The 14,856-nt window shown below is 41.8% G+C and overlaps 1 protein-coding gene across 1 annotated transcript in view; it reads right to left on the reverse strand.

Moving 5' to 3' along the window:
- The window catches only part of KIF13B (kinesin family member 13B), a 187,714-nt gene that overhangs the window by 129,941 nt on the left and 42,917 nt on the right, over positions 1–14,856 (reverse strand). The window contains exon 3 of the mRNA XM_037742659.1: positions 675–687. Coding sequence (XP_037598587.1) covers positions 675–687 — 13 coding nt within the window. The remainder of the gene's footprint in view (positions 1–674; positions 688–14,856) is intronic.

Here is a 14,856-nt window from a genome sequence, read left to right on the forward strand (position 1 = left end):
TAGCAATAATAATAGAGAACTGAATTACAATTCAGCCACGGACTCTAAAAGAAAAAATCCCAAGAATGGAGATAAAAATCTACATTTCCTGGGCATTCCAAGTGACTTCATGGTCAGTTAAGAAACACAGTCTAAGTGCCCACTTCAGCAGTGCTCCACATTCCCCAAGAGACAGAGGTGAAAAAGTATGTTCCCTTGAGGTGGCTGTGGCCGCACAGGTTTCTGTTGGCTGGGAATGCACCCCCAGCTGTCTCAGAGCCAGGAGGATGAGTCGGCTTTGACCTTGGTTTGGAACTACCAGTCTTGAGCCAATCTATGGAGGCAGCTTGATGCCGCCCAGGTTTCTGTTGGCCAGGAATGCATCCCTAGCTGTCTTGGGAGCCGGGAGGATGAGTCGGCTTTGACCGCAGTTTGGAACTACCAGTCTTGAGCCAATCTATGGCGCAAATGGAATCTGTGTTGTAGCTGCTAGACCGGCCAGAATTGGTCAAAGTGCAAATATAGCTTTTCCATAAACCTCTGGCCCTTTCCAAAAATGGCTTCAGATTTGTGAGTAGGCTGACGGCTTGCATTACTTGTATAACATGACAGAAAGTATTTTCCTTGTTGAGAGGAAAACTTCTAAGAGTTCAAAAACAAGCACATAGGATCTTCACAGAAACCAAGTCTCTTACCTTTGGCTGGCCCCTGAGCTCCCAAGAGATGTCATCATTAACGTGAAAAAAAAAAAAAAAAAAAAAAAAAAAAAAAAAAAGTTAGTTTAGAAGACTCTTTTTGAAGGGTAAAATAATAAACATTATGTATATTCACAGTAAGAATATAAAATACTACCTCTGAAGCCACGTAGTAATTTTAAGGATAAATAAATGTCTATTAGCTAGTAAGATGGTCTGCCAATCACAGACAACTAACTTGTGTCTCTAGGAGGCGGACTGAGCACTGGATAATTGGAACAGACCTAATATTTCTGCCTTATAGATTTTGCTTTTATCTTTGTGTATGTCTTATAAATATATATTTTTTAGTCTTTTACTTTTTTATCATCTGGTTTCAGTTCCAAGCAGTTTTCTCTGCTTTGAAAAAGCAACAGCTTACTCTCTTATCTTTACAGGCTCTACTACAAAACAATGAATGCTATTCTGGCTGAGGAAAAAACTCTAAATTAAAGAAACCAGTAATTTCTTGCCAGTGAGTTAATACAGCTGAGTATCCCTCATCCAAAATGCTTGAAGTGCTTCGGGCTTCCTATTTTTTCCGGATGTGGGAATACTTGCATTATGCTTAATGGTTGAGCATCCCAAATCCGAAAATCCAAATTCCAAAATGCTCAAATGAGCATTTTGTTGGAGTGTCATGTGGGCACTCAAAAAGTTCCAAAATCTGGAGTATTTTGAATTTTCTACTGGCTGCTCAGCCTATACTTACTGAATTACTCGCTACTTATTCCTCTCTGCACACACAAGCACTTCTAGTCTCCCGCCTTCCTCCCACTGAAACTGCCATTCACTGACATCTCCCTCAGGGGACAGGAAAATAACTCAGGGTATCAGCCAGTGGAATCCTGAGATAGTTTCAAACTTAGAGAAACGTGGTGAAAAGTACAATGAACACCCATAGACCTTCCCCCCAATTCACTAATTGTTAACACTGCCATGACTGCTTTTCTCTTTCTCCTTCCCTCTCCCCCAGGCCCCAGGATTTATACGGATAAATACACACATATATATATTCTTTTTGCTGAACCATTTGAGGGTAACTTGAAGACATGCCTCTTTAACAACTGTGGTGTCCGAGAGAGAATACAAACATGGGTTTGTGGTTTCTGTTTCTGGTTGGACCAACGAAGCCCCTTCCTCATCCCTCTTTTCTGCTTATCACTAGAGAGAGAAACTAAAAACCATGGCTTCAGGCTGCTAAAAGCCTAAAACAAAACAAAACACCACCACAACAAACTAAGAACACCAGCACAACAAACTAAGAACACCAGCACAACAAACTAAGGCAGGTTGGACAAGCTTTTCTAAACTTCCTAACAATGACCATGTTCACTTACTTAATAACAGGGTGATACTGAAATCATTTAAGACCATTTAAGAATAAAGGGAAGTACTTTTGAAACCGGAATAAAATAGGAACAATAATAACTGGCCCTCCTCAGAGGATCAAAACTCCAATTTTCAGGGCCTGAAACCTGAAAGAAAAGTGTACATGAAAACGTTTCCTTCCAATTGTCTTCTACCATCTCTTTGTCTCCGTCTCCTAAGACTTTCTTCTGAAAGAAATTTCGTACTTACTTGTATCAAATGATTTTAGACAAGAACATTAAAACACCACAGAAAGTCTAGCAAATGAGTGACACCCATCTAAGAGATTTTGGAGTAATATACAATGTGGTAAATACATAAAAGAAAATAATATCTCTGGAGTAAGAAAGTAAGAGATGTGGAAGAACTTCCTGACAAGAAGTTGTCTGAAATGCGTATACAATGCTGGCAGAAACCTCTCTGGAAAATAGTATAGACATTTCTTTTGTGAGACAAAGGTTTCACTCTTGTCACCCAAGCTGGAGTGCAGTGACAGGATCTCAGCTCACTGCAATCTCCATCTCCTGGGTTCAAGCGATTCTCCAGCCTCAGCCTCCCAAGTAGCTGGGATTACAGGCATGCAACACCAGGCTCAGCTAATTTTTTGCATTTTTAGTAGAGAAGGAGTTTCATCATGTTGGCCAGGCTGGTTTCAAACTCTAGACCTTAAGTTATCTGTCCGACTCGGCCTCCCACAATGCTGGGATTACAGGCGTGAGCCACTGCGCCCGGCCAGAGATTTCATAAGAAACTAAAAGTAGATCAACCATTCAGTCCCACTACTGGTGTGTACCCAAAGGAAAAGAAGTCATTATGTCACATGCATACGTACACTTACTGTAACACCATTTCCAACTGCAAAGACGTGGAACCAACCTAAGTGCCCACTGGCCAGCAAGTGGATAAAGAAAATGTGGTATGTATATGCCATGGAATACTACTCAGTTGTAAAAGGAATGAAATCATGTCTTTTGCAGCACACTTGGACAGAGCTGGAGGCCACTCTTCTAAATGGAGTAACTCAGGAACGGAAAACCAAATCTTTCATGTTCTTATTAATAGGTGGGAGTTAAGCTATGAGCATGCAGAGGCATACAGAGTGATATAATGGACTTTGGAGCCTCAGAAGATGGGGAGTGGGAGGGGGGAGGGATAAAAAGATTACATACTGGGTACAATGTACACTACTTAGGTGAGGGATACACTAAAATCTCAGAAGTTCCCACTATATAACTTATCCATGTAACCAAAAATCGCTTATACCCCAAAAGCTATTAAAATAAAAATAAATGTTTTAAAAGATAGAAACAAGTTTTTGAAAATGAAAAAAAAAGAATTCTGAAATATTGAAGAGGTTACTGACATGCTATCATCTTTTTATGTTCTTTATAAACAAAGCAGATTCTCATCAATTGCAGATGGCTCTGTTATAAACCTAGAGGGAGGTAAGAAGACAATTCAACATGGATGAAAGGACCCACTTCAGGCCAGGTGCATTGCTACGTCACTCCCTTCTCACAGTAACTTTGCAACATAATATTAGGACTCCAGTTTTACAGATGCAAAAAATAAGGCTCAGAAAAGTCAACCCATTTAGCTCATACTACAGGTTGAACATCCCTAAACTGAAAATCCAAAATCTGAAATGCTCCAAAATCGGAAACATCTTGAGCAGCAACATGATGCTCAAATGGTCACGTTCAAAGGAAATGCTCGTTGTGTAAGTATAATGCAAATATTCCAAAATCCAAAAAAAAAATCCCAATTCAAAACATTTCCCAAGCATTTTGGATAGGGATACTCAACCTGTGATAAGCAGGATGGATCTGGGATTGAAAACTAGGTCTTCTGACTCCCAAAGTCTAGGCTCTTGCCCACACTGATCAAAATACTCTCAACTTAATCTATGAGTGAGTCACACATTAACCACTCGTCCTGCTAACAGAAACATTTGCCAATGTATTAATTTCTCCCATTCTAATGATTATCTAAGAAAAGGTTAGCACTTGGTACTTATGCCAGAGTACATTTACTTTTCACTGTATTTATAGAAACTCCAAAGTGTCTTTTGTGAGGGGAAAACATATATTATGATACTTCAAGTTTAAATAAAACATTTTTATGCAAAAAGTATCAACTCTTCCTAAGAGACAAACAAGTATGAAATTCACTAACATATGACACACAGTAGAAGAATCCATGGAACTAACCTGAATTCACATCATCGTAATAAAAACAGAAACCAGTAAATTAATTACAGAGCTAAGTTTGCAGCTAGGGATTCTGGTGGCTATGACAGTAAAGCTCAAATAACCTGCACAGGCATGGGACACCCAAAGATGTAATTACAGCCCTGTACAAAAATAAGTAAATTAATTAACCAAAACCTTGTCAGAGTGTAGCTGGAATTCAATACAGCCATGTCTCACTCATCCCAAGGTCCCTTAATTAGAAACCTCAACTCTCCAGATCACCGTGGATATTCAGGAAGCAAAACCAGCTGCTGACCAATCCAGAGAAACATCTCAAAGTACAAGCAATAAAGCTGTAATTTCTCAGCTGAATTGAATTATTTTTGTTGTTGTTGTTCTTAACTTCATTTTGAAATACTTTCAGACTCAGAAAAAGCTCCAAAAATAGTACCAACAAATTCCTGTACACCCTTCTTCTCCAAGCTTTCCCAATGTGAACGTTCCCCAAATGTTTCTTAGATCACTACAGCTACAATGGCCAAAACAAGGAAATTAACCATCAACACAGTTTATTAAATAACCTACAGCCAACCTCCTCCAAATTTTGCCAAGTCTCCCCATTAATGTCCTTTTATTGGTTCAAGACCTTGTGTTACAGACACTGGTCCTGTCTCCTCCAACCTGGCGCAGTTTGCCTCTTATGACCCTGGCACTTGAAGAGGACTGGCCATTTGTTTTGTAGAATGTCCCTCAATCTGGGTTTGCCTAATGCTTCCTCCTGACTAAATCCAGATTGTGCATTTGGCAAGCCTACCACAGAAGTGACAATACTGCACCCTCCCTGGTGCATTCTACCAGGAGGCATACGATGTGCATGTTCCATTAGGGATCCTGTTAATTCTGATCACTTGGTCAAGGCCATCTATGAGGTTTCCCAAGGAAAAATTACTATTTTTCCCTTTGTAAGTAATGAGAATCATTGGGGGATAAACTTTGAGACTATGTAAACATTCTGTTTCTCATCATACTTTGACCCACGAATTTTAGCACCCATTTATAACTCCTGCCTGCAACAATTACTACCTCCCAAATGGTGGTCGTTGAGTTTCTTGAGACCTCCCCAGCCCAGGTGGATCACCATGGAGGAATGTGCTTTTATGGAAGAAGGCAGCTTGGGAAACAACAAATGATATGGTTGTATATCTGGGATAAAAACAGAGTTATTTATGAATAAACTAACCTCTTCCTCCTTTTTACTGATCTAGCTTGGGGGCTCTTGCTCACTTCTCATTTAAATAACAAATCACATCCTACAAATAAATCAAATTTTATTTTTAATCTCTAGAATCCCAAAACATGAAGAAGAAATTTTATAAACTGATCACCTCTGAAAATGTTTTAATACTTCTCTCCATGACACACACAAAAAAATTGATATTGGGTCCAAAAATAAACCACACAGTAGTAAAACATAAAACACTGTCAACAGAATGCAAGGTTACAGATCAATTACTCTTGTCAACAACCAAAATCAAATATTGAATCCAAATCCCATCGCCTCTTTTAATTACAAAGGTTTGAGTTGCTGAAATCTTCACAATTAAAATATTTGGAATCTCTGTTTCAACAAAACCCCACCCCAACCCACTGTATAACGGATGTATACATCACAAAGAGCTTATTCTAATCCAGCCATACTACGTCATGATATTGTTGCCTTTTTGAACTTAGCTGGCAGTACCAGCAACCAAACAACAATCTGTGTGATGAGCACGAGTTTTCTCTTTGTCACTCCTCCCGCAATCTACTTTCCACACACGAAATGAAGCCAAGCTGACTTGAAATTTAGAAAGTGACTACACTCACAATGGGAGCTTCTCAATGTTTGCTTACTCCAGCCAACTCTAAGAAGTACAAATATCACAAAAGGCCCTGTTCATTGTGTCCTCAATATCCAGAATTTTCCACCCAATTCTGAAGGATAAATTCTAACAGCAACATTGATGAAGTCGAGTATGACTGGAGAATAACAGCATTCAGGAGGTGGAGGGGTTTCAACACTCTACCAGTGAAAGAAGTGGCCATGCCTGAAGCTAGAGCGGGCAAAATGAGAGGAAGACAGGCTGCCCAGCCTCCCAGCTGAAGGGACTCACACCTGGCAGGGAGCTGATTTGTTTTAGGTCGCATCCAGGGCTGCATTCAGTAAGATCTACTGGAGAAAGTTACCAGAAGTGGGGTATCTCTTTATTTTGTTGTTACTGTTTTGAGATGAAGTCTTGCTCTGTCGCCCAGGCTGGAGTGCAGTGGCGAAATCTTGGCTCACGGCAACCTCCGCCTCCAGGGTTCAAGCAATTCTCCTGCCTCAGCCTCCAGAGTAGCTGGGGCTACAGGCACCCACCACCATGCCCAATTAATTTTTGTATTTTTAGTAGAGACAGGGTTTCATCATGTTGGCCAGGCTGTCTCGAATGTCCAACCTCAGCTGATCTGCCTACCTCAGCCTCTCAAAGTGCTGGGATCACAGAAAGTGGGTTATTTCTTTAGTATAAGAATAATTAACACTGCTTCAAGAGACAGACAGTTCACCTAGCAGTGGAATGCCTAGGGGGAGAGCAGAAAGCACCTGCTGGGAACTGGCATAAGCAATGTGAAGCTGCCTCGGATTTATTATTCAACTCTCTTCACTGAAAACAAGGAGCAGTGAGCCTTCAGCGAGTTGCACTGGACATCCCTATCAGTGCCGCTTGTGGACCACTGGAGGCTCAGGCGCCATCTCCCTCAACACAGCCTCGCCACTCCCTTGTACCCCATATACCTACACCTAGATAACGTCATTCTCCCCAGCAACTCTGCTTGCTCAAGCCCACCCACAAGAGAAAGGCTCGGATCACATTTTATTTCCCTCAAGCATCCTTCTATGAGAACCCTATACAGAAGTGATTTCCTTTCCCAATTCCTACATAAAGCCCAAACTGTTTCTATTGCTTATGTAGGACCACTCGGTTTGTCTCATGATAGAATAAACTTGTACATGTCATTTCGCCTAGACTGTTAGCTTCTGAAGAAGAAAGTGATATTTGTTTATGGGAACATCCAACACAAGGCCTTTTGCTTATTCTGCAAATATTTCTTAAGCTGTTCAGGTGACCTGGCCTCTACCTCTATCTCCAATTACATCTTATACTGCTCTTTCTTTCACCCACGTGGGACTGACCCAGGTACCCATGTTCCAGTCCCAGGGCTTTCGTACAGGACTCTCTGTCTTGGACTCTAGAGGCTAACTCCTATTCATTTATCCTCTCAGTTTAATCATGTGTCCCCTAGATACTATCTTAAACATCCTTATGTTACTCTCGAAGAAGTATTACAGAGAGAATAAAACCACTTCCACCACCATCCTCTCTAAAATCACGCCCAAAACAAAGAATACAAGGAACAAAAATTCCACATTCAATGAAACTTGGAGATATTCACAACTGAAACACATGACATTAAGACAGAAAATGCATCCACAGAATACAAGAAAAGACTGAAACTGAGTGGTACCAATTACCCCAAAAGGTAGAGGGTCAGAGGAGGTAGAAGAGGAAGGTTATTTGAAAAGAGGAAACACCTCCTGTGTCTGATCCCACTCAGGACAGTTGGTAGTTACCTGTAACTCACAGTCCTTGGAGAAAACTTCTTTAAATGAAGAAAAAAGTTTGACAACCCCGTTCTATTAGAATCTTCCACCCACATAAACAACTGGTTGAGAACAGAGGGGTTTCCGAGCAATATGGCCACTGAACCACAACTAGTATATTTCACAATCATAGGACCTTCTGAATATGAAGACTCTGACGTGTAAATTCGGTCATTTCAAACTGTTATATACTGGGATAGCAGAGCTCAAAGAATACACTCAATAAAAATTGTCCACTTTCACTTTAAGAAAGCTTAAATCTAGCTTGGTACAGTCGTGTGTGCCTGCAGTCCAGCTACTCAGGAGGCTGGGATGGGAGGATTGCTGGAGTCCAGGAGTTCAAGACCAGCCTGGGGCAACACTGCAAGACCCTATCTCTATAAAAATTTACAAGGAAGTAGAAAAAAAGTTTAAATCTGGCCAAAGAATACTGACCCATTTGTGGAGGTTTTTCTGGGAAGTGTATATATTTCATATCTCACATCCACAGAGTAATATATATTCATTTTAATCATGGCATACTCAAATAACTTCAAGGTATTCTATATAAAGAGATTATTAGAATGCATTATTGGGCTGAGGCCCTGGGCCAGGAATCTGGCCTTGGGTCACAGGCCAAAAAAAAAAAGGACAGATTACTCAGATATTCTTAGACTACAAGCAAAGAAAGCTTATTATTTTGATTTCTCTATTTGTGGTTTTCCATTTAATAAATCCATATTTTCCATTGTGTTTCTTGATCAGATTAACATGACTGAATTTCTCCTTGATTAGACTGATCTGGGGAAAGTGTTCACTGAATATGAAATGAACCAATTTCCCCCAGCCCTTCACCTTTTCTACACCTCTATCTCCAAACCAGAGGCCACACATTCAAGGTCTACAGGCCCATCTGGGCACAGTGGTTCACACCTGTAATCTCAATATGTTGGGAGGCCAAGGCAGGAGGATCACTTCAGCCCAGAAGATGGAGGCTGTAGTGAGCTATGACCACACCACTGCACTCTAGCCTGGGTGACAGAGCAAGGCTCCATCTTTAAAAAGAAAAAAAAAGAGGCCAGGCATGGGGTCATGGGGGCATGGAGGCTCATGTCTGTAATCCCAGCACTTGGGGAGGCCAAGGTGGGAGGATCACTTCAGCTCAGGAGTTCCACACCAGCCTGGCCAACAGAGTGAGACCTCATCTCTACGAAAAAAATTTAAAAGAAAAAAAAATTAAAAACATATATGTGAAGTGCCTGGCACATGTATGTTGACGCATGCTTGATAAATGTTAGATGCCATCATTATTGTGATTCTGTCTCATGATGCAATGTTTGGGGTTAAGTCAGCCATTGGGTTGAGAGAAACTGAAATTTACTATAATTACTCCACAAACTGATTGCTTAGCAAATATTTCCTTAACTTGAATGAAAATTGCATTTCCAAAAGTTGCCCAACTAACTATTTCACTACTTCCAGGAGAATAAAGGGCTTAGTTAACTGACTGAAGATTGCGTTGTTTATCCTCGTCCCAAGATATCATTTTCACCTTGAAATACCGCACAACCCTAACCCCCTTTTTCCTTCCGTCATTCATTCAGCAAATGTTTAAAGAGTCTGCTGTGCCAAGCACTAATCTAAGCCCTGGAGAGACAGCCTGAAAAAATGGGACAAAAATCTTGCCCTGAAAAACAGAATGAATGAATATGTTATACAATAGGTGCTAAGGAAAAAAATAAAGCAGGGAAGGTGGACAGCGTGTGTGGAAGTGGAGGTGGGTGGAAATTTTTAACATGGTTGTCTAAAGAAGGCTTGCTGAACTGGCATTTGATGGTGACCAAGTGGAAGCAAGGGAGTGGGCCAGGTGGCTGGTGGGCCCAACACTGCTCTGCTTCACGCCCTCCTGAATCTACACGCACCTTCCTAGCTGTGCTCTCACCCAAGCACGCATCTAAATCACACACTGACCTGTGTGTGGTGGTCATAATTTGGCCTCAAACTCCTCTTGGCTCCCAACTTCCTCCCAGATGAAATTCTAACTCCTTAAGCCAGCAAGTCTCTTTACAACACTGGAGACCCCCCCCCCCAGCCCTCCAGCCTCAATCTCCTACACCTGTGCTCATGCCACCACCGAGCTACTCAAGTCACTTCTGTCTTTCAGTTAGCAGGTGCCTCTCCCGCTGTTGGGCCTGGTGAGAGCTGACTTCTCCTTCAAAACAAAAGTGTCCTTCTCTGTCCCCTACTAGAGACTTCTAAGTCCCTTCGGTCTTTTCTAAGGAAGTATCACAGCTATATTGTCCTCTCTGTGACTGGGAGATCCCTGAGGATACAGAACGTGTTTCTTTCCTGTTGCCTGACATCGTCTGGTGGGCACTCGAAAATGCTTGCTGCACTTTGACATGAAATGACAAGCTTGTCTAAACCGTTCAGTCCCAATTTATGTTGTCCCAATGGCTTCTATAGTTCTCCCAGTGTCCTGATACTCATCCAAAAAAAGTTTCAACAGAAGCATGAATACACCTTTTTATCCAAAGACTTGAATTCCATTTATCAACTATTCAGAATATATCTGAATCAAAAACAAAAAAAATGCTTTCAGAGATGGTGAAAAACAGAATCCATGCCCTTCTCTAAAGAAGAGGCTAGGTGTACACTTAATGTAAGGTTACAGACCAGAAGAGGCTGGCTCATCTGCTTTTAACAATCTTAGAGTTTGAGGGAGTTTGACTTGACAGCTTACTAAGATGAAAGCCCACAGTTACTGCTCAAAAAATAAAGACAGAAAGGTGAACAAGGAAAGCATGGTAGGCAGTCTGGGGCAGACACTGAGTGAGGAGAGCCCTGAAGTGTTCATTTCAACATTTCCTGAGAGGCTGCAGAACAGGCACAAGTCCCTGCCCTCAAGGAGCTGACAATCCAGTCAGGCAAACATCTCAACATCAGAAAATCCTGTTTTTGCAGTTCATCATAAAAAGGAAGCTAAGCCATGATAACTCTGTTAACTTCTTCTGATGACAGGGAAATAGGATCTTAGAAAGCTTTACAAATCAAAATTAAATAAAAATAAAAATTAGTTGAAATGACCCAAAAAGTACCCTTTTTGATGCTTAATGAGGTTACTCATCGGTATCACAGAATACTGACTCCCCTAGCATATCACCTATCTGGTACAGGATTGAAGTAGTGCTATTTAAAAATATTTGCATATATACTATTGGCAATTACTTCTAAGGTATAATAAAGAGGTAACAGTCTAAACTTCATATGGAATAATGCTGCATCATAGTCACAAAAGAAGATAAAACTGTTACATGTGTATAAATGAAATGAGATCTGGGGTCCCTGGTTGGGCCTCAGTGGGTCTTTGAGTCCTTGCTACTGCGTTTTGGTTTTTTTCTGGGCAAAGCAGTTACAGCTTTCTGATTCTTAAGGGTCTAGAGTCTACAACCCAAAAAAGCTTAAGAAACAATATTGCTAGAGACAATTCATGAAGAGCTATAAGACTCCGTGTTCTGGGTCAGCAGTGGCTTGGGAGAGACTGAATATTCAGACAAAGGCCAGACCGCATTGGACCAGAGCTCTGATTCACAACCTCAGCCACTGGCCCATGAGCGTTAGACATTGACTCTCCGCTCCGTTATTTTGTGCCCCTGCTTGCAACTCTGAATCAGGGAGAGAAAGTCAAATATGTTCCCTTTCAACAATCACCTGCGACAACAACTTCTATTAGCCTGCTTCCAGCTCCTCCAGTCCACAGTCTCCTCTTGGAGAATCCTCAACACCCTCCTTTTCTCCACTAAAGTTTCCCATGCCCCCACCTGCCTCTGGGCACCTGCCAGATGCAAGTGATGGTGGCCGGCTCCCTTGCTGGAGTGCACTCTGGTTAAACAGTCTCTGTTCTCATGTGCATGGTCTTAGTTTATTTCCATAGGCCCATTATGTAACACCTTAGATAAGAAATAGAACCTCTGACAACTAAATGGAAATGTAAGACACCAACAAAATAGTAACATTAACTTGCAAGTGTATGTTTCTACAATAAGGTAACTTCAAAAGACACCTAAAAGGAACTGCCGAAGGAGGAATAAAGCCAGGCGAGAGGTACCACTGGGAGCTGAGAGTTTGGATAGAGAAGGTGCCATGGGCAGTAGTACCCAGACTACAGAAAGAACAGGCTCATGAGGGCAAGAAGGCTCCCTACATCTGTGTCTCTCTGTCCTGATCTGGACTCAGCCACATGTCATTTATTCTCTGCAGCTCACATAGCCATCTAAACTACCTAAGCCTCAGAAATCCAAGGAACAAGCTCCTCCTACCATCCTACAGTGGCCTGAGTGTCCAATCACAAAGGCCAGTGAAATGGGAGGTTAGCACAGTGGGCCTGGGTCTCTAGCTCCCAAAGACCAATTCTAAGAGCTGCTTTAATTACTTGTTGAGTTCCTCTCCTATGATTCTGTGTGATGATTCCTGACTCTCCTCTCCAGGCAGGGTGTGACTAAGCATATCTGTGTGACAGTCTCTTCAGGTGCTTCTGTTGCCTCACAGCTAACCAATGGGAAGTGGCACAAGCTTTGGGCACACAGCCAAATGGTGAGCATCAAGTACACTCAGAACTAGCAGCTAGGGCACAAAAAGATGGAGGGTGATCACTTAAAGGATCACTGGCTGGATGTGGTGGCTCATGCCTGTAATCCCAACACTTTGGGAAGCTGAGTTGAGAAGATCACTTGAGCCCAGGAGTTGAAGACTAGCCTGGGCAACAAAGTGACACTCCATCTCTATAAAAGAAAAAAAAAAATTAGCTGGTATGGCGACGCATACATCTGTATTCTCAGCTACTCAGGAGATTGAGGCAGGAGGATCACTTGAGCCCAGGAGGTTGAGGCTGCAGTGAGCCATGATTGTACCACTACACTCCAGCTTAGGCAACAGAGCCAGACCCCGTTTCAAAAAAAAGAAAGAAAAAAGGATCCTTGATCTGCCCCATGAGAGCAGGGAAGTGGTGCAAAGAGTAGTCAGACTACCATGGATCAAGAAAGGAATGGGAAATGTAATTAAAGACAGAGGGTAAGGGATGGGAGGAGATGGAATCTAAAAATATCTTAAATGGTTGTAAAAGTTCAAAGGATTGACATTCAGTATACCTTTATATAAACTGCCCAGAACACTTGAATTCCAGATGCCTTTCCAGAGCACACAGACAGTCCTACAGATCTACCGACCAGAGACAGCACTACAGGCTTCACTGTTTCTAGAAATGACTAGAAGATGGAAGAGCTGACTGTCCAGACACATCAGCAGGAGTGTGTTCTGACCCTTTTCCAGGTGAGATCACGCCCAGACACACCCAGTGCCACTTCCTTCCAGCCTTATTGCCCCCAAATCATTAGCCCAAGAAAGCATCTTCTTCCCAAGAATTTATAGCACTCCATTTTCTGTTTTGTTTGATAGAAACAAAAAGTGTATGGCAGAAGACATTTGTTTCAATATGAGAACCAACAAGTAAATATTTGGTCCTAAGATATTAAGATGGGATCCTGAGACTTTTTATTTCCATGGTGATTCAAAATAAAATAACATGAATGACCTTTTTCCTGGTCCTTTTCCTTTAACTTTTAGCCAAATTTCTTTAACCCGTCTTTTAAATGAGAAATACCAAAGAAGAACATTTCAGAGTTTTCATCAATGTATGAGCCACAAGTCGAGCAAAAACAGCACAAATGGGTTCAAGGATAACAGGGTTAATTTGTTTTCCCTTCAGCAAGAGACAGGCTAAACGCCGCTGCAGGAAAAGAGGTACCTGGTAAAGTGAGACCACCTGGCCAGGACATGCAGGTTTGTGTCTGTCACAGAGGCACCTGACCCAGGGCAGAGTGGGGGCTAAAAAGCAGCCCCTGCCACAATGGCCAGGCAGGAAAGGGTCATAGCCAAGGAGCGGCACAAAGAAATAGGCACCATGTGATTTCCATAAGACGGAGCTCAGAAGTGGTGCCTTCTTCTAACTGGTCTGGCGGGAGGGGTCACCTTCCTCTCATCTGCACAAAAGCACCATTTACAGGTAGGGGCCCTTTAATCTACTTTTTTATACATTAGAATGAATTCACATTTATCTTTAAAACAACATTGCTCTTGTTTGCATGTATTCTCATGTTCTATTTTGACTGAGAAATAACCTAAGCTACCAATAATTATGCACAGTTATAGGAGTACTATCGAAGTGCAACTGTCATGGATCTACTTTGAAAACTCTGTTAGTGGATAGAATGAAGTGCCATGTACAGTATACTCCGTATCTAACATGTGGACATAATATTTTATTCCCTTTTTCAAGAAATGTGACCCAGATGTTTCTATAGACTCCTATTGTTTGCTAGAGCATTAATGGAAGGAAAATTAGTTCCTTGTGTTGGTGGTGGTCCAACCCAGAGGTTAAATCGTACATCCATTTGTAGATGTGTAAAGGAAATTTGGGGTGGTTCCAATACCTATCTGCCATAGGAAAAAGTATATTTCTCTGGGTTATAACTGCCTACAACAAAGAATCAAAATATTCATTTAATTTTTTTCACTGAAGTATTATCTACATTATCTCTTCTTGTCTATGTTCCTGACATAATTCCCCCTTTGGTTCCTCTGCCTAACTTGTACCAAATTGCCCAAACAAAACTAAGAAAAAAAAAAAAACAAAAAAAAAAACGCAGTTGAATGAGAAAGGTTCAGGAAGACTTTCATCCTGGACTGCTCAGCTGGACCAAGCATCTCCTCCTGTTTCCCTGGTTCTCCTGTGTCTGCAGTCCCTTAGCTGGGCCCAGCGTCCTCACCCGTTTCCCAGGTTCTCCTGTGTCTGCAGTCCCTTAGCTGGGCCCAGCGTCCTCGTCCGTTTCCCAGGTTCTCCTGTGTCTGCAGTCCCTTAGCT

Source organism: Cebus imitator, unplaced genomic scaffold, assembly GCF_001604975.1.
Source record: "Cebus imitator isolate Cc_AM_T3 unplaced genomic scaffold, Cebus_imitator-1.0 Scaffold125, whole genome shotgun sequence".
Classification (NCBI taxonomy): Eukaryota; Metazoa; Chordata; class Mammalia; order Primates; family Cebidae; genus Cebus; species Cebus imitator.